General features: G+C 45.0%; 1 protein-coding gene across 6 annotated transcripts in view; it reads left to right on the forward strand.

The window, feature by feature from the left end:
* The first annotated feature begins 479 nt into the window (after positions 1-479).
* LOC105711902 (pannexin-1) overlaps positions 480-23,356 on the forward strand; it is a 189,159-nt gene continuing 166,282 nt past the window's right edge. For 3 of the 6 annotated variants that reach the window (XM_064365425.1, XM_064365426.1, XM_064365421.1), the window contains exon 1: positions 480-660. In XM_064365425.1, the coding sequence (XP_064221495.1) occupies positions 480-660 (181 nt within the window). Of the gene's footprint in view, positions 661-698; positions 721-1,272; positions 1,835-5,178; positions 5,213-23,356 lie in introns of those variants that run through there. The other 3 variants (XM_064365424.1, XM_064365422.1, XM_064365423.1) reach the window with 3 other exon arrangements.

The raw sequence follows: 23,356 nt of genomic DNA on the forward strand, positions 1-23,356 counted from the left end.
GTCTTCCGGAAGCTCCACGGCCCTGGTACTCGGTTTCCCCGGATGGTTCCGGAAGAGCGCGCCGCCGCCGGCGGAGAGAGCACGGCTGGGCCGGAGTCCGCTTCAGTCGGGGCGGCGCGGAGGGGCCGGGCGGGGGGTTCAAGGCCTGCGGACTCGCCGGAGAGGCTCGCCTCCGAGTGCCGCGCGTCCCCGGGGACCCGCACGGGCTGAGCGCGCAGGGGGGGAGCGCGGGAATCGGAGCGCCCGGGTCCCCGCCCCGCCGGCCGCGGAGGCAGCGAGCGCGGGAGCCCAGCGGGGTCGCTGCGAGCCGCAGGCGCCGAGACACGAAGGCCAGCGGGGTTTGGGCGCAGCCGGGGAGACGGCGAAGGGGAAGGGAAAGCGAAAGCCGCGCCCCAGCCCGTGACGGGGTGACGGCGCCGCGGAGCTCCCCAGACGCCGGCGGTGCCCGGACCTGCCTGGCTGGTCCCGGCGCCGCAGCCATGGCCATCGCCCACCTGGCCGCGGAGTACGTGTTCTCGGATTTCCTGCTGAAGGAGCCCACCGAGCCCAAGTTCAAGGGGCTGCGGCTGGAGCTGGCCGTGGACAAGATGCTCACGTGCATCGCCGTGGGGCTGCCCCTGCTGCTCATCTCCTTGGCTTTTGCCCAGGAGATCTCGATTGGTGAGCGTCACCCGGGTCGGAGGGGAGGGCACACCCAACTGTGATGGTCGTAAATGTCAGGTAGCATAGTGGCCCCGGTTTTATAGTCCAAAGTGTTCTTTGCTCCGGTGTTTCGTTGGTGCCCCTGCCTACCCTGCTTGCATCCCTACTCCTCAGGTCTCTCGTTCCCTGAGACCCGCGGATGGGACTGTGGATTACAGTTCATGTCCCGCCTTTAGAACGGGCACCTTGCCACCAAATTTGCCAAGAATAGCTGTGTCCCTTCTTTTCTTCCCTGTCTCCTACACACTTCTCCAACCTTCTAAAATATTGTACCAGAGAAGTTCCTGAGTGGCCACATGGAGAATGTGAAGATCCGTGTTCCGTGAGAAGTGGGTTCTTTCACTGTCTTACGTTTAATTGGTATTTGCTGAGATCTTAGCTCTGCAGGGTTGTGAATGATACGACATATTTGCACTTGGCAGGCATTAGAGGGACCCTTAATTTGGACGGTCTTATGAATGTGAGATGAACAAGTCCCCTTCCTGTAAATTCTCATTTGAGCTTCGTAGCTGCTGTTTGAGATCGGTAAGTCTGGTGGTTTGGGCAGGATCACGTGGCTTCGTGGCTGCTCTTCCTCATCAGCTGTTCTGAATTTCCACACAGGAGAGAGTTTGATGAATCAAGAGGAAGGTAGTGCAGGAGGGTTAAATACGGTTCTGTGGCAGAGGGAAGAGAGAGGGCCTAGTGTGGCTGGACTTTGGGGAAACTTTTGTCAGAGGGTGGGTGGGATTTGGATAAGCAGGAGTAAGACCTTTGTTAAGGTTTTGAGATGGCAGAGAATGTTTTATGTTCCTGGAAAGAGAGACACAGTGACTGTCCTAGCCGGCAGGAGGATTAGTTAGGAGTTCCTGGGATCTGAGAGTGAATATGGGCCTGGGTCAGCCTGGAACAGAAGAGTATAGATTGATGGTTTTGGAACTGTGGACTTTATTGTTTGAGCAGAGGACAGAGTGGTTGGAAACAATAGCATTAAGTAAATACTAGCCTGTTGGTGGCATACAGGGTTTGGGAAGGAGGTGAGAGGATGGGACCTGGAGGGCCAGGTGCCTTAAAGCAAGGAGTCTGTTGAAGTCCTGTGCACAGATGGTGTGAATGGAAGAAGACGGGTGGGTGATTGCTGTAAGATCAAGAGGTAAATAAGCCCCACGTGAGTACCCAGTTTGTAATAGGCCATGAAGGGCAGGACTGGTTAAACTTGCTGCGAAGGCCGTATGTCTGCTGAGTGGAGTGTGGTGCTGGGGGTGATGGGAATAGTGAAGTTGAGGGAAGAGTTGGTTAGGAAACAGTGACGATGAGTGTGATTTTGCAATCCGCAGCACTAAGTTGTTGAGTTTGGCAGGAAGCTGCCAAATTCATCGTGGAAAATTAGTTTCTAGTTTTCCTGCTCTTTGCATAGGCATAGTCATTGGGATTTTCATTCACTTTCCATTTGACAGTGAATTGAGGCTTCCAGCTGAAAGGAAAACCACCAAATAGTGTGTGTCCTGGAGATAAGCTCTCCCTTCAGTCAACTCCTCATTGAGTACTGGCTGTGTGCTGAACTCAGTGCTGACCTCCAAGGACCCGGGAGTAAAAGAGGCCTGGTCCCTGTCTTGGAGGTGCAAGTCTTGGGTCCCTGGTTGGGACAGAAAGGCAGGAAGGAGGAGTTGATCGCCCTCTGTGACCAGTCTCCACCTCTAGCGCACCTCTGCACCTGTAATGCCTTAGATACATCTAAATTGGTGGGCTGCCTGAGAGGCAATTTTGGGTGATTGGGGGTGGTTTTACCTAGCAAGGGTGTGAGCTCATGCTGTGTGCATAGCACTGTTGTGTGCTGAGGGAGATGGGAAAGGATTTAGAGACCTTGTTCTCGCCCTGCCCTCTCTCTGGCCTGTGGCAGTTTACTATGCAGTTGGGCACTAGAACACATCTGTTAGCAGGTAACGTCATTCAGCTGTGTGTAATTCAGCACCCAAACAGGTGCTGAGCTGTGAGCTCCGGGCTGATGAAGGTTGGCAGGCACTTGGGTGAGGCGCTGTCGAGCAGAGTCCCATGTTTTCTGAAGTGTTTTCAGGAGTTCCAAGGGAGGACAGACATGTGGGATGAAGCGAACAGAACCAGGGAAGACCTATTAGATCAGGTATACATTTAGATAAAACCAGAAGAAGGGCTTTCGAGAGGAGGGGAGAGGTACATAGATTAATACATGGAGTTGGCACGGTGGGAGCGATCATGTCCTGCGGCATTTAATTTTGTGTGGTTAGCAATGTGCACTTAGCCAAAAACAAACCAAAAAAGACAAGAACGACAATAAAGGGAAAGCGAAGTAATCGAAGTGGAGCTGGCACTTTGCCCACCGTCTTGGTCAATGAACACAGGCCCCAGGAAGACATCGAGATAAGGCCTGCAGATTTAAAACGCAGCTTCATCCTCCCCCTGTTGAGAATTACTCCCTCCTCTCTGGTGCTTGGAATACTCTTTTGTTGAACTTCACACAGAGCATTATAACCTGTCTATGCGTGTTCTGCATGGCCCTTGAAACTAATCTAAACACGTGTGTTGAGTGAGTGAAAGGTGATAGCTTTGGCATCATCAGATGCTGTTCATGGATTCTGGTGTGCATGATATTATACCTCGGCAATGTCCTGTCAGATACACACAGGACGTTGAATCTGCCCCTGGAAGCACGGTCTTGCAGAGAAGTTGAATGCATAACCCTCCTAATGCAGGATTCATGGAATCTGGACAGTGTCAAAAGTGTGAACTAAAGCCTGGTGCTGTGGGAAAGCAGGAGGAGGGGTTTCTTCTGACTCAGGAATGGTGAGAGTTTCAGGGCAAAGTGGACCCCGGAGGCAGGATTCCGAGTGTGTGGAGCAGCATTGGCTGAAACTGAGATGTGTGAGACAACATGTGGTCACGGGAACTTTATCAGCACAGTCACCCGGAGAGGTGGAAGCCAAAGTAAGTGTCCAGGGGCTCCACATGAAAGAGGGCACAGCAAGTCCCATTGTTTTCCTGTTAGTGTTGTGCTGTGTGTGTATAAAATTAGAAACTAGAAAATCAACTGTAATTACATGTTTTTCCTTTCCCACCTGTATGATAAACTAGTATATATAAGAATTCAACTCTTGTGATAAAAATCCCCTTAAGCATAAAATAAATTATATTTTCCTTCCAGTTACTTTCCAAAAACTAAATTTCCTGTCAACTGGTATTTTGTAAAATAGGATTCAAGTTGAAACTTTGTGGTGACTTTTCCTTTATAGGAAATTTCCTTTGTGCAGAACACGCATAGACAGGTTATAATGCTCTGTGTGAAGTTCAACAAAAGACTATTCCAAGCACCAGAGAGGGAGGGAGTAATTCTCAACAGAGGGAGGATGAAGCCGCGTTTTAAATCTGCAGACCTTATCTCAATGTCTTTTTTACTTTAAAGAAAGGATTTTTTACTTTAAAGAAAATCCATTAAATCAAAAAATGTGCATGGATTGTGTTTTAGGTTTCAGAGCAGGTTCCCTGTTGGGTTGGGAGTGTTGCAGGTTAGAGAGAGGGAATGTCCTCATATGAGAAAATACTTGGCTTCATAGTGAAGGCTTCCCTTTAGACTTTGGCCTGTTCTCTCACTAAATTCATCCAGTCCTCGGAGGTTCTGGCTTCTTGCCTCCCACAGCAGCTCACACAGGTCCCACGTGGTGGGCAATGGTGTGGGGCTGCCTGGGCTGGTGGGACTCTGTTGGGGACAGAGAGCAGAAGGGACTCTGCCTTGTTCATTCACCAGATCTTTGTCTGCCTGTCCACAGGTTGAGGGTGACTGCAGAAGTGATGTGGTCTGGAGGGGCATGGTAGGGCTGGTATCACGGTCAAGGTGGAGGGCAACTTTGGTAGTCTTTGCAGCAGCCTGTGGCCTGCAGCCACTCATTGGTCCACATGTGCCCTGTGATAGTGAGAATTACAAGCAGAAACACTCTTGAGGGAGTAGCCAGGACACTCTTCTGAGTTGTGGCCGGGAGCATTTTAAGGTTTTTGGACTGAATATAAGAACTAAAGTGTGCACCTTTCTGGTTAGGCCTGATACTTCCACTCAGCCTTTCTAAAATACTGCAGGCCTGCCTCCCCTGAGATTCAGCTGGGTAGGGGGAAAATAAGTGACACACAGCAGAAGACAGTTTAAATTCAATTGTGACTTTGGACTAGGAAGGCTGTGTGGTGGGAGCCAGAGAAGAGAGAATCTGTAGTTTCACCAGCCCTCATTTTTAGTTCCTCTTGCCGTCTATCATGTCTTGCCCTCAACAAGTGCTCAATAGAAATTTAGTGAAGGAAGTGCCAGTGCTCACTGGGGAGCTCTCCCAGAAGGGCTGGGCTGAGGGAATGCAGGGGGCGTTCTGGTTGCTAAGGGTCCCAGCTGCTTGGAAGTGAGCCCTCTGAGTGCCATTTAATGATACAAGTGCTGTCCTGGGTCAGGCCTGTCCTGCCCGGCTCCCAGACACCTGCCTCTGATGATAGCAATAAAGGATGTACGTCATCGTGATAGGTAAGTGGTCCCGCTTGATCTATAAGCGGAGGCTCTATTGCAAGTGCCTCATTCTTTTTTTGTGTTGTTTTTGTGAGGAGGAAGAATCTGTGTTCAAAGTGCAGAATGGCTGTACTGTGGAAGAAGGACGTGTGTGATCTGTGAGGCTTGAGTACCCTGTGGGTGTTACTGTTGTGTGAGCTGCTGAGAGACAGTGCCTGGAGGCCCTTTTTGCAGTAGGAAAAATGGCTCCCTAGCTACCACACCCTTCTGTGCTACTCATTTCTATCCTCCAGACCACAGCACCCGTTTGGGCCCTTGTTACTTCTCCTTTGCAAAACTTTGACAGCCTGTTACCCAGCCTCTCCATGTCCACTGTCTGCATTCCAGTCCATTCTATGCATGGCTGGCAGATTAATCATCTTAAAGCACAACATCCTTCACATTCCTCCCCTCCAAAAACCCCTAATGCCTACTGAAAAAGTCTGAACTACCTCCTCTGCCCCAACCTTTTCATCTCTGACTTGCCCCTACGCCAGTATCCGGTGACCCTACATTCCTATTTCCCAACAAGTTCTCCATCTGGCTTCTATTTTAAATTCGTTAAAAGTGGGATGACATCATCCCGAATGTAAAAAACTGCCAAAACTGAGGGCCGTTTACGCATCTGCTGAAATTCTAGCACATCTGCTCAGATGCCGCTGGAGGCCAGCACATTTCATTGAGGGGGAGAGGTACGGGAAACAGCTGGGCAACGACTGTGTGGATTGGAAGCACGATAGCATGGTGTGACCTTCAAGCTCTGAAATTCTAGAAGTATTTCTCTTAACTGTGGAAGAAACGAATTCCCTAAGTGTGCTGCAGTTGTGGACTGAATGTGTGTGTCTCCCAACCCCAAAATTCATGTGTTGAGGCCCTGATCCCCAATGTGATGATAATTGGAGAGCCCTTTGGGAGGTAATTACATTCGGATGAGGTCACAGAGTGGGACCTTCATGATGGGATGCCCTTAGAAAAAGAGGAAGAAATCCCTCTTTCTCCCCCGCCCTCCCGCTAACTCCCTCCCTCTCTCGCTACTCCCCCTTCCTCTCTTTTTCTGTCTTCCTCTCTCCACAAGTGTGGCCACAAGGAAAGTTGTGTGACTGAGGAAGGAGAACGTGGCCATCTGCAAACGAGGGAAAGAGCTCTCCCCAGACAGTGAATCTGCTGGCATTTTGATCTTGAACTTCCCAGAACTGTGATAAAATAATTGTTGTTTAAGCCACCCAGTCTGTGGGATTTTCTTACAGCAGCCTAGACTAAGACAAAACTGTCAACAGACCAGAGTTTGGATGAGATTCATCTTCGAGGGGTCTTTTGACAGGATCTCCTGTGCCCTGGGCTTAGGGCTGTACAAGGTCTGAGGCCTCAGGGGCTGCTTTGATTCCTTGGTGCCTAACACATACCCCCTAGGAAGGAGAACCTGGGAAGGAAACGTCTCCTGCCAGGATGTTTCTTGCCCTGAATCTTGCTGGCTGGACCAGGTAGGCAGCTGGGGCAGCCAGTAGTCTACTAGGGAAAGGGCGTCTGGTCAACTGGGGACCCTGCCTCCGTCCCCAGCTGCCCTCCCAGTGGGCAGCCACAGTTCTGGGCATAGAGGGACTTGGTCTTTCTGAGTTAGTGTTGCTCTTTTGCTGTCATTACAGGGCAGGCATTGGGCCAGCCCAGTGAGCCAAAGGACAGATACAACTGCAGCTGCTTCCAATATCATTTACTTGGAGTTCCCCTTTCACTTCCTGCAACTGAGTCAACAGCTGGGTGCCTTAAGTCATCTGCTCTGTTGTGGCTGTTTCTGGGAATACCTTCAGGCTGCTTTTCAGCATGTACCAGCTGGCAAAGCAGATCGATTCTTTTCAGGGTTGTCTATCAGAGTGGGCCAATATTTAGGGTTTCATGGCATGGCTCCTATAACACATCTTCAACTCATACTTAGAACCAAAGAGCCAAGAGAGACTCCTAACCCCTCCAGAAGGACGCTTGCTATCCTGAGACTGTACTGTTGGATGCATGTTTTACTTGGTTAATGTTTTTCTTGTACAAGTAGTACCTAAATACATTATCACGGTAAAGGACCAGGTGCTGGAGGTAGGTGGGCACTTTGTGCAGCCTTAGTGCTGCACTCTCTCTGCGTTAATATAAAGTGTTTACCTTATTTTTTTAAAACAAACTGAGTCATACCATAGTGGTTTGCTTTTTCTCACTTGGAATGTCTGGAGAGCTCTCCATGCCAGTACATAGGTGTCACCTCACTGTTTTTATCATAGAACAGTATTCCATAGCTTAGAATATTCTTATAATTTATCTAAGCAGTCACCTAATGATGGATATTTGTATTCTTTCAAAATTTGTACTCACACATAAAGCTTGTTTGCATGAAAATCTTTGTAAGTATTTCTTTCCTCTCAACAGTGAAAGGAAAGGAGACTGCAGCAGTATCGGTTTCCAGGAGGATGAAATCATTTTCCAGAATAGTTTTGCATTCCTGTGTTCCTATTTGAAATAAGTAGAAAAAAAACACTGCCCTGTACACCGTCCAGCTCTAACTCCCTCAAAATATGACCTCATTAGAAGTTTGGAAGAGGCATTTTAATGTGCCCTTGGTTTTAAGAAAGAAAGGGCCTCCTTCAAGGGGTAGAATTCCAACTTTAAGTTAAACTTCATGATACATATTCTCATAACACTAAGCTTCCTTCCTAACATTTGCCACAACTTGAAGTTAGGTAATTACTTGCATAATTATTTGTTGAATACCGTTAAGTTCATCGAGGGCAGGATCATCTGTCCTTAAAACTTAATAAATACAAGTATTAGGCAGTTCTTACTTTGCTATGAAGAAATACGTGAGACGGAGTAATTTATAAAGAAAGGTTTACGTGGCTCATGGTTCTGCAGGCTGTACAGGAAACCTAGAGGCTTCTGCTCGGCTTCTGGGGAGGCCTCAGGAAACATGGCGGAGGGCAAACAGGGAGCAGGCATGTCTTACATGGCAGAAGCAGGAGCAAGAGAGAGTGGGGGGAGGTGCTGCACATGCTTTAACAACCAGGTCTCGTGAGAACTCGCTCACTGTATAGGACTGGGGTTGGTCCAAAACCATTAATGAAAAATCCACCCCCGTAATCCAGTCATCTCCTGCCAGGCCCACTTGCAACACTGGGAACTTGACATGAGGTTTGCTGGGGACACAGATCCAAACAGTAGGCATTTGATAAAGTGTGTGTAAAGAAACAAAACAGGGATGTTGGTAAAAGCTTTTAGTCTTTTTCGGATCCTCAGTATTGTATTGTCTCTAAAACGGAATATTGTGTGTACTGAGTCAGTGTTGAAAAAGATTTCCATCAAAAATATTTGAAAACTCTATATAGTGCCTTGGAGCTGACTAGAAAACTGTAATAAAGTAAGAAATATGAATTGACAGATAATAAGCAAACATTTTAGTAATAATGATAACGATGAGAGTGTTTAAAAATATACTAATCTGTATATTATTTCAAAATAAATAGACAAATGACTTTGTGGGGAAAGAGTTTGTCTATTATTTTGAAATAATGGACAAATAGACAAACTACTTTGTCTATTGTTTTGAAATAGACAAAACCTCACCACCTGTAACAAGACCTGAAAATAGGTCTTAGGACCTTCATGAACTCTAGGTTTGGATTAGCAACATCCTTTTAAAAAACCATGCAAACACCTTCCTTCTGCAGCGAATGGCTTCCTTGTCAAACCCCTAACTGAGGCAGTGAGAGCTTGGCCCAAAGTGGGGAAGGGGAGGCAGTTTGGGGGCATTTGCCCTGGCCGAACTTGGAAAGCTCTGGGTGAGGCAGGCCCAGCTGCATGCCATGGGGTTTCTGGGGGCAGCAGGGAGACATGAGTTGCTTGGGGAGAAGGGACCTAAAGAGAATCTGCCATCTGCTTGGTATTAGGCACACCTAGTTCTGTGGGGGATGAAAGGAGTGGTGGGGAGGGGACTCTTTTTTTGTTTAGTAAATTCTAAAGCTTGTGCTTCTTTTTAAAATATAAATGTTTATATGTGTATATTATTATATAATTATAAAGATAAAACTTACTGTAGAAAATATGGAAAATACAAAAGAGAAAATAGCAGTAAATCTGTAATACCACCAAGGATAACCATTATTCTATCCTAGTATATTTGCCCCCAGGCTTTATATATATATCTCCAAAACTTTTTATTTTATTTTTTTATTTATTATTTTTATTTATTTATTTTTATTACACTTTAAGCTTTGAAGTACATGTGCAGATCGTGCAGGATTGTTACATAGGTATACACACACCATGGTGGTTTGCTGTATCCATCCCCCTTCACCTACATTAGATATTTCTCCTAATGTTATCCCTCCCCAATACCCCCAACCCCTGCTATCCCTCCCCTAACCCGCTACCGTCAAACAGGCTCCAGTGTGAGATGTTCCCCTCCCTGTGTCCATGTGTTCTCATTGTTCAGCACCCACTTATAAGTGAGAATGTGCTGTGTTTGGTTTTCTGTTCTTGTGTCAGTTTGCTGAGAATGATGGTTTCCAGCTTCATCCATGTCCCTGGAAAGGACACGAACTCATCCTTTTTTACGTCTGCATAGTATTCCATGGTGTATATGTGCCACTATTTCTTTATCCAGTCTATCCTTGATGGGCATTTGGGTTGGTTCCAAGTCTTTGCTATTGTACACAGGGCTGCAATGAATATATGTGTGCATGTGTCTTTATAATAGAATGATTTATGATCCTTTGGGTATATATCCCACAATGGGATTGCTGGGTCAAATGGTTTTTCCATTTCTAGATCCTTGAGGAATCGGCACACTGTCTTCCACAATGGTTGAACTAATTTACATTCCCATCAACAGTGTAAAAGCATTCCTATTTCTCCACATCCTCTCCAGCATCTGTTGTCTCCAGATTTTTTAATGATCGCCATTCTAACTGGCGTGAGATGGTATCTCAATGTGGTTTTGATTTGCATTTCTCCAATGACCAGTGATGATGAGCATTTTTTCATACGTTTGTTGACTGCATAAATGTCTTCTTTTGAGAAGTCTGTTCATATCCTTTGCCCACTTTTTGATGGGGTTTTTTTGTTGTTGTATATTTGTTTTAGTTCTTTGTAGATTCTGGGTATTAGCCCTTTGTCAGATGGGTAGATTGCAAAAAATTTTTCCCATTCTCTTGGTTGCTGGTTCACTCTAATGATAGTTTCTTTTGCTGTGCAGACGCTCTTAAGTTTAATTAGATCCCTTTGGCTTTTGTTGCCAATGCTTTTGGTGTTTTAGTCATGAAGTCCTTGCCTATGCCTATGTCCTGAATGGTATTGCCTAGATTTTCTTCTAGGGTTTTTATGATGTTAGGTCTTATGTTTAAATCTTTAATCCATCTGGAGTTAATTTTTGTATAAGGTGTAAGGAAGAGGTCTAGTTGCAGCTTTCTGCACATGGATAGCTAGTTTTCCCAACACTATTTATTAAACAGGGAATCCTTTCCCCATTGCTTGTTTTTGTTCGATTTGTCAAAGATCAGATGGTTGTAGATGTGTGGCATTGTGTCCGAGGCCTCTGTTCTGTTCCATTGGTCTGTATCTCTGTTTTGGTACCAGTACCATGCTGTTTTGATTACGGTAGCCTTGTAGTATATTTTGAAGTCAGGTAGTGTGGTGTCTCTAGCTTTGTGTATTTATTTTTTATTTATTTTTGCTTAGGATTCTCTTGGCTATGCGGGCTCTTTTTTGGTTCCATATGAAGTGTAAGGTGGTTTTTTCCAGTTCTGTGAAGAAGGTCAATGGTAGTTTGATGGGGATAGCATTGAATCTATAAATTACTTTGGGCAGTATGCCCATGTTCAGGATATTGATTCTTCCTAACCATGAGCATGGCATGTTTTTCCATCTGTTTGTGTCCTCTCTTATTTCTTTGAGCAGTAGTTTGTAGTTCTCCTTGAAGAGGTTATTCACGTCCCTTGTTAGTTATATTCCTAGGTATCTTACTCTCTTTATGGCAATTGTGAGTGGGAGTCACTCATGATTTGGCTCTGTTTGTCTGTTATTGATGTATAGGAATGCTTGATTTTTGCACATTGATTTTTGTATCCTGAGACTTTGCTGAAGTTGCTTATCATCTTAAGGAGATTTTGGGCTGAGACAATGGGGTCCTCTAAATACACAATCATGTTGTCTGTAAATAGAGACAATTTGACTTCCTCTTTTCCTAATTCAATACCCTTTATTTCTTTTTCTTGCCTGATTGCTCTGGCCAGAACTTCCAATATTATGTTTAATAGGAGTGATGAGAAAGGACATCCTTGTCTAGTGACAGATTTCAAAGGGAAAGCTTCCAGTTTTTACCCATTCAGTATAATATTGGCTGTGAGTTTGTCATAAGTAGCTCTTATTTTGAGATACATTCCCTCTATATATAGTTTATTGAGTTTTTAGCATAAACGGCTGTTGAATTTTGTTGAAGGCCTTTTCTGCGTCTATTGAGATAATCATGTGGTTTTTGTCTTTGGTTCTGTTTATGTGATGGATTACGTTTACAGATTTGCGTATGTTGAACCAGCCTTGCATCTCTGGATGAAGCTGACTTGATCATGATGGACAAGCTTTTTGATGTGCTGTTGGATTTGGTTTGCCAGTATTTTATTGAAGATTTTTGCATCAATATTCATCATGGATTTTGGCCTGAATTTTTTTTTTTTAGTTGTGTCTCTGCCAAGTTTTGGTATCCGGATGAGGTTGGTCTTATAAAATGAGTTAGGGAGAATTCCCTCTTTCTGTATTGTTTGCATTAGTTTCAGAAGGAATGGTACCAGCTTGTCTTTGCACCTCTGGTAGAATTCGGCTGTGAACCCGTCTGGTTCTGGACTTTTTTTGGTTGGTAGGCTATTAATTGCTGCCTCAACTTCAGACCTTGTTATTGGTCTATTCTGGGACTCAACTTCTTCCTGGTTTAGTCTTGGGAGGGTGTAAGTGTCCATGAAGGTATCCAATTCTTCTAGATTTACTGGTTTATGTGCATAGAGGTGTTTGTAGTAATCTCTGATGGTGGTCTGTATTTCTGCAGGATTGCTGGTGATCTCCCCTTTATCATTTTTCTATTGCATCTATTCAATCCTTCTCTCTTTTCTTGTTTATTAGTCTGGCTAGTGGTCTATTTTGTTGATGGTTTCAAAAACCAGCTCCTGGATTTACTGATGTTTTTTAAAGGGTTTTTTGTGTCTCTGTCTCCTTCAGTTCTGCTCTGATCTTAGTTATTTCTTGTCTTCTGCTAGCTTTTGATCTTGCTCCTCAGTTCTTTAAATTGTGATGTTAGGGTGTCTGTTTTAGATCTTTCCTCACTTCTCATGTGGGCATTTATTGCTATAAATTTCCCTCTAGACTCTGCTTTAAATGTGTCCCAGATATTCTAGTACATTGTCTTCATTCTCATTGGTTTTGAAGAAACCAATTTCTGCCTTCATTTCATTAGTTATCCAGTAGTCATTCAGGAGCAGGTTGTTCAGTTTCCATGTAGTTGTGTGGTTTTGAGTGAGTTTCTTGACCCTGAGTTCTAATTTGATTGCGCTTGTGGTGTGAGAGACTGTCATGATTTCTATTCTTTTGCATTTGCTGAGGAGTGATTTACTTCCAATATATGGTCAATTTTAAAGTAAGTGCAATGAGGTGCTGAGAAAAATGTATATTCTGTGGCTTGGAGGTGGAGAGTTCTGTAGATGTCTGTTACATCCACTTGGTCCAGATCTGAGTTCAAGCCCTGGATATCCTTGTTATTTTTCTGTCTTGTTGATCTAATGTTGACAGTACAGTATTAAAGTCTCCCACTATTATTGTGTGGGAGTCTAAGTCTCTTTGTAGGTCAGTGAGAACTAGCTTATGTATCTGGGTGCTCCTGCATTGGGTGCATATATATTTAGAATAGTTAGCTCTTCTTGTTGCATTGATGTCATGCCCTTCTTTGTCTCTTTTGATCTTTGCTGGTTTAAAGTCTGTTTTATCAGGGACTAGGATTGCAACCCCTGCTTTGTGCTATTTGCTTAGTAAATCTCTCAGCAATTGCTTGTCTGTAAAGGATTTTATTTCTCCTTCACTTATGAAGCTTAGTTTGGCTGGATATGAAATTCTGGGTTGAAAGTTCTTTTCTTTATGGATGTTGAATATTGGCCCCCACTGTCTTCTGGCTTGTAGAGTTTCTGCTGAAAGAGCTGCTGTGAGTCTGATAGGCTTCCCTCTGTGGGTAACCCGACCTTTCTCTCCGGCTGTGCGTGGCATTTTTTTCCTTCATTTCAACCCTGGTATATCTGATGATTATGTGCCTTGGGGTTGATTTTCTTGAGGAATATCTTCATGGTGTCCTCTGTATTTCCAGAATTTGAATGTTGGCCTGCCTTGCTAGGTTGGGAAAGTTCTCCTGGATAATATCCTGAAGAATGTTTTCCAACTTGGTTTCATTCTCCCCATAACTTTCAGGCACACTGATCAAACGGAGATTAGGTCTTTTCACATAATCCCATATTTCTTGGAGGCTTTGTTCATTACTTTTCACTTTTTTCTCTGATCTTGCCTTCTCATTTTATTTCATGGAGTTGATCTTCAGTCTCGGATATCCTTTCTTCTGCTTGATCGATTCAGCTAGTCAAACTTGTGTATGCTTCGTCAAGTTCTCATGCCGTGTTTTTCAGCTCCATCAGGTCGTTTATGTTCTTCTCTAAGCTCATTATTCTAGTTAGCATTTCGTCTAACCTTTTTTCAAGGTTCTTAGTTTCTTTGCATTGGGTCAGAACATGGTCCTTTAGCTCAGTGAAATTTGTTATTACCCACCTTCTAAAGCCGGCTTCCGTCAGTTTGTCAAACTCATTCTCCATACAGTTTTGTTCCCTTGCTGGTGAAGAGTTGTGATCCCTCGGAGGAGAAGAGACGTTCTCATTTTTGGTGATTTCAGCCCTTTTGCGCTGGTTTCTTCCCATCTTCATGGATTTATCTGCCTTTGGTCTTTGAAGTTGGTGACTTTGGGATGGGTTGCTGAGTGGACATCCTTTCTGTTGATGTTGAAGCTATTTCTTTCTGTTTTTTATTTTTCCTTCTAACAGGCCTCTCTGCTGTAGGACTGCTGGAAGTCCACTCCAGACCCTGCTTGCCTGGGAATCACCCATGGGGGCTGCAGAACAGCAAGGACTGCTGCCTGTTCCTTCCTCTGGTAGCTTCATCCTAGAAGGGTTTCCACCAGAAGTCAGCCAGAGCTCTCCTGTCTGAGGTGTCTCTTAGGATATACAGGGGTCAGGGAGCCACTTGAGGAGACAGTCAGTCCCTTTTCAGAGCTCAATTGCTGTGCTGTGAGCTCCATTGCTCCCTTCAGAGCTGCTTGGGCAGGGAGGTTTAAGTCTGTTGAAGTGGAACTGACAGCTTCCCCTTTTCCCAGGTGCTCTGTCCCAGGAAGCTGGGGCTTTATTTATAAAACCCTGATGGGCTGCTGCCTTTTTTAAGAGATGCCCTGCCCAGCAAGGTGGGAGTCCAGTCACAGTCTGCCTGCAGAGGCCTTGCTGAGCTGCCATGGGCTCTGCCCAACTGCTGTGTAAACTTCCTTGTGATTTTGTTTACACAGGCAAGGTTAGAACTGCCTCTGTAATGGCGGATGCCCCCTCCTCCCCAGTTGAGCTCGACAGTCCCAGGTTGAGCTCAAACTGCTGTGCTGGCTGAGAAAATCTCAAGTCAGTGGGACTCAGTTTGCTGGTCTTTGTGGAGGTGGGACTTGCCAAGCCAGATCACTTGACTCATTGCCTTCAGCCCACTTTTTTTTCAGGGGAATGGGTGGTTTTGCCTTGCAGTCATTCCGGGCCTGGGCTAAAACGGCCCAGTTTTGTGTGGTAAACCCATGGTGCCAGCTAAAATGGCCACCCTGTTTTGTGCTGGAAACCTGCCACGCTGGTGTCGGCACTGGGGGGAGTCTCCTGGTCTCTGAGCTATAAAGACCATGGGAGAAGTGCAGTATCTGAGCCAGGGTGCTGGAGTGCCTGGAAAAGTCCCCGATGGCCTCCCTTGGGTAGGCGGGGAGTTCTCTGGTCTCCTGTACTTGATTTGCCCTCCTTGGGCTACACCCACTGTCCAACCAGTCCCATTGAGATGAACCTGGTACCTGGGTTGTAGATGCTGAGATCACCTGCCTTCTGCATCGCTCTCACTGGGAACTGTGCTCCAGAGCTGTTCCTCTTCGGCCATCTTGGCGGAAGTCCTCCTAGCCAGTGACTTTTTAAAGCTTTTAAAAAACAAACACTAAGCAGTCCCCTATTATCTTTTACATATTTTTCCAAGGGGATGTTGGTTTCTCAATGGGTTTAACTGTTTCTATGTTTCAGATACTTTCTAGCTAGCCTCTATTGTAGGTATTTTCTTTTCCAGTTGCCAAGGCCATGTCACCATGTTCTTCAATTGTTGTACACTTGATTTTTTTGTTGGCAGTGACATGGAGTGTTGTGCAAATGTGTCAAAATTAACTGTTCACATTTTTTGTAATATAACCAGCATCGTGAAGAACATTCCTATACATAATAAACCACCTTGCTAAAGATCTCAGCATTTCAACAGATTGTATGATGTAATTACGAGGTCAAAGTATACATAGACCTTTTTAAGACTTGACTGGTGTGGTTGTGTTGCTCTCTGGACAGACCCCAGTGGACACTTCTTCCTGCAGCTGAGGAAGTGACTTTCCCCACAGCTGGCAAAAGTTAGTGGATTATCGTCCACAGTTTAATAGGTGAACAAAGGTGTGCCATTGTTTTAAGTGACATTTATTGAGTTACAGCATTGAATTTTTTTATATGTATTTTTCCGTTTATATAATTCTGCAAGTTGTCAGTTCTTATTTTTCCAAGGGAATGTTGCTTTCTCAATGGGTTTTATTAACTATTTCTATGTTTCAAATATTTTCTAGCTAGGCTTTATTGTAGATGTTTTCTTTTCCAGTTGTCAATCACCTTTGAATTCTGGTTATGTTAAACATTTCTGTTTTTTAATTTTTTAAATTAAATTTTTGTAAGTATGTAGGGGTATAAATTTATATGGTATGTGAGATATTTTGACACAGGCATACAATGTGTAATAGTTACATCAGGAGAAACTGGGTGTCCATCACCTCAAGTATTTATCTTTTGTTACAAACAATCCAGTTATACTCTTTTAGTTATCTTAGAATGTAAAGCTAAGTTATTATTTGTAAGGCCGGTTGCCTCGCCGGGAGCATGGATGCACACCCCGCCCCCAGCCGGGAACTCGCGCACACTCCCCCTTCCCTCGACGGGAGCTCGGACACACCCCCTTCCCTCTCTGGGAGCTCAGACACAGCCCCTTCCCTTGCCGGGAGCTCGGACACACCCCCTTCCCTTGCCAGGAGCTCGGACACACTCCCCCTCACTGGGAGCCCGGAAAAAAGCCCCGCCAGGACCTACCCAAAAGCATTTTGTCCCATCTGGGCCCCACTCCCTGCCTACCATTTTGTCCCATCCGGGCCCCACCCCCTGACATTTTGTCCCATCCGGGCCCCACTCACCTTGGGCACAAACAATCAAACGCCTCCACTCCCTATAAAACCCCACGTCTGAGAGGAGTCCGTGCAACTTCTCCGGCCCCTCCTGTCGGACTGCAGAACTTCACCCGGGAGCCTGAATAAACCCTTTGCATTGGATCTTCTTGTGCTGGCCTCAGTTTCTTCCCTTTTAAATTCGGCGAGAACAAACCTTACATTATTGACTACAGCCACCCTGTTGTGATATCTTATTCATTCATTCTTATTCTTTCTATTTTTGTGACCATTAACCATGCCCATTTCCCCCAACAGCCGCCCCTCAGTAACCTTCACAGTATAAGATTTGATAAGCAGAAGTTATTTTGAATCATCAAAACTACCCACCTTTTAATTGTTTCTTCAGTTCCATTATGATTAGACTGTCATAGCCTATCCTTAGATCTATCAGTTTAAAAAAATTATCTTTAATGATTTATTTGAACACTTACCTCTACATTGTGTTTTGTTCTTTTGATGATATAAGTCAATACTCTAGCTGATAATCCCCCACTGTCATTTACTGAGGAACTCATCCCTTACTCATTGATCTGTGATGATTTTCCAATCATATAGTCAGCTTTTAAGTAAGTAAGCCTCTTTTTGGGCTATTTATATTGTTCAGCTGGTCTGTTAATTCTCATGAAAATAGCAGACCATCCATTTTGTCACTGCTTTCATACTGGCTTGTTTTTAGATGTGAGTAGATACCTAGGTAAAGTTATAAAATATTAGAACCATGAGCAGGGAAACAGAAGCTCAGCAATCTAAGTGAGTGACTTGCTTGGCACAAATTATCACAGCTCCTTAGCAGATTAATTTCTCATAATATATTAAATATTTAAAAGGCTCTTGAGTTACAGGAAGAGCATCATTATCAGCAGGATCCTTACTGGAAACTTGTCAGGCTATCTCACTATTGGACTTTAAAAATATTATAATTGTGAGGAACACTCTTTTGATATATAAGAAATACTTATTTGGTCTTTGGTTTCCCAGCACTCTGCTAATGAGGTCACTGATGGCAGTGATCTGGAGAGCCCTGGGAGCCAGGCTTGTTGCCAAGGGAGCCACCCATGTATTAGAGGGTGGAGACTCTCAGTCCCAACCTCTGACCTCACTGGAGAGGAGAGGGGCTCACGCTTGAGCTGATCACTGGTGACTGATGACCTAATCAACCTTGCCTCCATAGAAACCCAGGGAGAAGGCTCAGAGGGCATCCAGGTTACACCCATGCTGGGAGGGTTGTGTATCCCAACTCCATGGGGACAGAAGCTCCTTCACTCAGGACACTTCTGAACCTTGCTCTGTGTATCTCTTCACCTGTCTGTTCTTTTGTATGCTTTAAAAGATCCTTTATTTATAAATTGCCAATAGTAAGTAAAGGGTGTGCCTGAGTTTGTGAGTCACTCTAGCAAATGGATGAACTCTAGGAAGGGCTTGTGGGAATCCTCACTTTATAGCTTGTTGGTCAGAAGTTTTATTACTGCCGTTCTTGTCATTGTGGGAAGCTGTAATAAATAATGGATGGGCTAAATAGACTAGAAATGCTTTGAAAAAAATTACAACTTCCAGATCGGTTCAGAAAGTGGTGAATATTTTGGTATGAAGGATAAATAGGCTATACATGGACTTGGTGCTTCAGCTAACAGGACACCCGTTCATGGGTGTGGCATGGCTGTCCTGGGGTGCTCACCGCGTTAACCCCAGCAGGTCCCCCCAACTCACTGCTGGTGTGGCGATGGAGGGAATTTTCCAGATTAATTTTAATTGGCCAAATGTCTATATATGTCTGTGTTAAAGTTCAGGCAGTAAGAGGAAAAATTAAAGCCCTGCCCTTTGTTATGGACACAACTCAATCTCAGTTTCTTCCCCAGAGGTAACTACTGTTCCTGTTTAGCACATGTTCTTTTATAGTGCTCATTTTTTTGCAATTTGCTCATTTATCTTTAATACGTCCCAGAGATACCTTCATGTTTGTGCATGCAGATCTGCCTCATCTTTTTAAATGTGCCATAATTTTCTGTCCTGTGACTATACCTCAGTTCATTTAACTGTCTGTTTATGGGCCAGTATGTTCATTCCACTTTTTCCTACTAGACACGGTGGTTCGGGGAATATCCTTGCATGTGCTTCTTCGTGCAGAATGTGTTTCTCTAGAGCTATGGTTCTCAAACGTTTTGATCTTAGGACCCCTTTACACCCTTAAAATTTCTTGAAGATTTCAAAAAGCTTTTGTTGTTGGGTGTTGTCTGTTGGTATTTATTATATTAGAAATTAAAACCGACAGATTTAAAACTATTTATTAATTGATTTAAAGTAAACCCATTGCTCATGTTCAGGTGTAATATACTTTTACGAAAAATAATTATAAAACAAAAACACAGTAATAAGAATGACACTGTTTTCTATTTTTGAAAATCTACTTAATGTTTGGTTTCATAGTAGATGACTGGATTTTGGATTCTCATTCCTTATGTTGTGATATCCCACATCCGTAGCCTCCAAAACTGCACTGCATACACTCAGGAGAGAACGAGAGTAGAAAGGCAAAGAACGACATAGTATCGTGAGCATAGTTTTAATGTCATGAAGCTCCTGAAAGGGTCTCCGGGTTTCCAGACCACATTTCGAGAACTATTGCTCTGGTGAGTTTTGAAGTCAGCGGGACAGAAGTTGTGCACATTTTAAATTTGAAAGGCACTTTCAGCTGCCTCCCAGAACACCAGTTTACACTCCCATCACCAGTGTAGGCCATACCCCTTGCCCTGCTTCCTTACCAGTGCTTAATACTTTCAGAGTTTTAAATTTGCCATTCTTAATGGTTAAAACGGCATCTCATTGTTTTAGCTTGTAGTTCCCTGTTTACGCTAGGATTTCATGAGACATGCATTTCTGGGCTCGCTCTGACACTTGGCCATGTCTGGTGACTTCCCCTTCCCTCCCCAGTGCCCACCTTTATCTCTGGCCTGGGACGTTTGATCCTAGAGAGACTGACAGGTCTCAGACTGTTTTTCTTGGCTTATGAAATCCCCCCTCCCCTCTGAAATCCATCTTAACTATTTTTTAATCAATTTTTTTAAGCTAAAAGGTTAAAAAAAAATCTATTTCTTTCACTTCTGAGCCCTCTGTTTCCTGTTTAAATTTAGTCAACTATCACATATCATTTATTAGGAAATGTGAATTTGTCTGCTAAAAAGTCTTTCTTTTAAATGTTGGCATCTGCTCTACATTTTATGATTTGATGTAACGGTCCTTAAGTTTTCAAGAAGCACAGCTGCTGCCTTGTGGGAAAGTTGTTTTTCAGAGAGAGACCTTCTTACTTGGCGGTAGCCTTGGTTGGTGAGATTTACATCTCCTCCCTGACAACACCAGATGGTTTGTTTGCAGAAACCCTTTAAATAAGATAATATGTAGAAAGAGGCCTGACACATACTTGGTATTCAGTAAATGTTGGTTGGCACTGAACTAGTGTAAATTAACCTCCCACAACCTGAAGGTGCTTTGCAAAATGGAGCCTCCAACAAACCTGAGCCAGAGCCCTCATGCTCCTCTCCAGCTCCCACTCAGATTCAGGTGCCCTTTAGTGGGCTCTGGAGGCTCTGCTGGGATGATGTTGGCTGATGGTAACTAGGACTTGCCGTCTCCCTATCCCCAGTGTCCTTAGGTAGGGGAGAGTCCAGGGGGCGATGGTCTTGACATTCGTCTTCTTAGTAAGGCTTCATTCCTTTTCAGTAAACATCCTAAGCCTTTATGTTCTCAGTGCGTTTTCTTTGTTGCACACATTGACATGAATAGTGAAACAGAAAAATGATGCCCTTTTAAGGACTGAAGGTACGTTCTTAGGGTACTTACTGCTTAACAGCAAGGAAGAGCTGCAAGGAGCATGTGTGGCCAGAAGGCTGCTTGCCTTGCGATCAGGGCCCCTGTAGCATTGGAGGGCATCACTATCAGATGCACTCCAGTGCCCTTCTGACTTGGACACTACATACAGCTCATGCCTGCCTGATGGTAATGACTCTTTTTCCTGTTATCTCCATTCATTCATATTCTTCATCGGAAGGGTATTCATAGCGCATTCTCCTGTGCGCTAGGGTCCCATCATGAAGGAGGCAGACTTGGTCCTGGGGCCAAGTCTCCAGGGGAGATCGTTCCTTAGTCATTTCAGAACTCTGGCTGTGATCAGGGCTTTGGAACAAGTGCCAAGGGGAGGGAGCCTCACCCAGATGGGCCCTTGCGGGTGCCTTGCTGAGAAAGCAACACTTCTGCTGTGTCATCCCTAGCATTGTGAAGCCTCTTGGGGGAAAATGAAAATGCCTTCTTGGAGAATCTGAAAGAGAATCTGTGTTTCTGGAACCTCCTGGGTAGGAGGAAGAGTGAGTGGTATAAAGAGATTAGAGAGGTGGTCCAGGTGTGATCAAGGAGGGCTTAGTGGGATTTGGATTTTAGAGTTATCCAGTGTGCAGTTGTAGGACTTCTGACTGTGAGTGATGTGATCAAATACACATTTTTAAAAATCTCACCTCAGATACTTCGTGGAAGATGGATTAGACAGGACTAGAAGTAGATGTGGAGATGAATAAGGAGGTGTTTCAATAAGTTTGGGCTTACTGACTTGTGTGAGCGTCGAGGATCGGCACTGTCATACACAGTCACGCATCTGTGATGGTTAATACTGTCAACTTGATTAGATTGAAAGATGCAAAGTATTGGTCCTGGGCATGTCTGTGAGCGTGTTGCCAAAGGAGATTAACATTTGAGTCAGTGGGCTGGGAAAGGCAGACCTGCCCTTAATCTGGGTGGTCACAATCTAATCAGCTGCCAACATGGCTGGAATATAGGCAGGCAGAAAAATGTGAAAAGAGAGACTGGCCTAGCCTCCCAGCCTACATCCTTCTCCCGTGCTGAATGCTTCCCGCCCTCAAACGTCGGACTCCAAGTTCTTCAGTTTTGGAACTCGGAGTGGCTCTCCTTGCTCCTCAGCCTGCAGACAGCCTATTGTGGGACCTTGTGATCGTGTGAGTTCATAAACTCCCTTTTATATATGTATCTTTCCATTACTTCTGTCCCTCTAGAGAACCCTGACTAATACAGCATCCTTTAACAATGGCATACATTCTGAAAGGCAAGTTCTGAGAGATGAGTCATCTCGCAATTTCATTGTTGTGTGAACACCAAAGCAAACTCACACAAACCTAGATGGTATAGTTTTTCTTTTAGACTGCAGACCTGTGAATGCGGTAGGCAGTTGTAACACAATGGTAAGTATTTGTGTATCTGATCATACCTAAACATAGAAAAAATAGAGTAAAAATCTTCAGGACCACCATTGTATACACAGTCCTTCATTGACTGAAACACCTGTATGGGGCGGGCATGACTGTATATCCTGGAATCCATCATGGTACTTTGTTTCCTAAAAGTTTATCAGGACCCTTTGGTGGGAGCTTCATAGGCATGCCTGTTCCTCCCTCCTGTCCCAGGGATGCTGGCGCTGATTTTGGAGGGACCTGAGCTGGTCACATCAGTGACTCTGCTCTGAGGCTTCATGACAGTTTTCGAAGCCAGGCCAGCACAGTGGATGGTGAGGAGGAGGGCTGTGCCTGGCAGCCTTGGGTCAGGTCCGGTGTGGGTGCCTGGTCCTGGGTGGGTCCCAGCAGTTGGCTCTCAGCACCTGGCAGAGTACGAAATCCTGTCTGCTGAGGGCCTGTGAGAAGCTTAGCAACCCTAGAGGGCCTGGTCAGGGCCCTGGAGGTAGACAGCCAAAGTGGTGGGTGTCCCAGGGGGAAACACTGCTGAGGCCCCACTGCACTCAGGCATTCACTCTTGGTGCCTTCCCCTGCTGTCCTTAGGACCAGCATTAACTAACAGCCACCCCGTATTAGCCCCAGTCAATCAGTGACTATGTGGCTAGGTCCTTTACACATCGTATTTTTTCCCAGCAGCAATCCTTCAAAATAGATTTTTCACTCTTGAGAGACTCTGTGGAATAGTGATTAAGGCATGAGTTATAAGGCCAGACTTCCTGGGTTTCAATTCTGGCATGGCACACAGACTGTGAGAGAGACCTTGGACAAGTCATGGAATTTCTCAGTGCTCAGCTTCTTTGTCAGTAAATGGGGCAGTAATAGAACCTGTCTCACAGGGTGAGAATTAAATAAATTAGCATGTGAAGCACTGGAATGGTGTCTGGTACCTAGGAAGTACTCTGCGCAGGTTAGCTACTGAACATCCCCTAATCCTGTTTTGACCCTTTGACAGGTGAGGATCTGGGTCTCATGGGGTTGGCGAATGTGTCTGGGGCACACAGTGGGGCTGGAGTGCAGTGCTCCTTCCAGAGCCTGGGTTCTCAGGCACTGCTGTGTGCTCTCTGCCGCGTTCCTGTCGTGCATCTGAGGGACACAGGTCTGCACGGGGCAAGCTCACAGCCCAGCTCAGAAGCTGCCGGTTTATCCTGGGTCTCTGGCTGTGCCGCCCTGGGATATCTTCCCCACGCCTTGGATTCCTGCTGGGGAGGAGGCCTAGTCTGTTAAGCACCACCACCAACCCCAGCCTCAGCTCAG

The sequence above is a fragment of the Aotus nancymaae genome, unplaced genomic scaffold (genome assembly GCF_030222135.1).
Source record: "Aotus nancymaae isolate 86718 unplaced genomic scaffold, 86718_ANA_hifiasm-v0.15.2.pri h1tg000059l, whole genome shotgun sequence".
NCBI lineage: Eukaryota > Metazoa > Chordata > Mammalia > Primates > Aotidae > Aotus > Aotus nancymaae.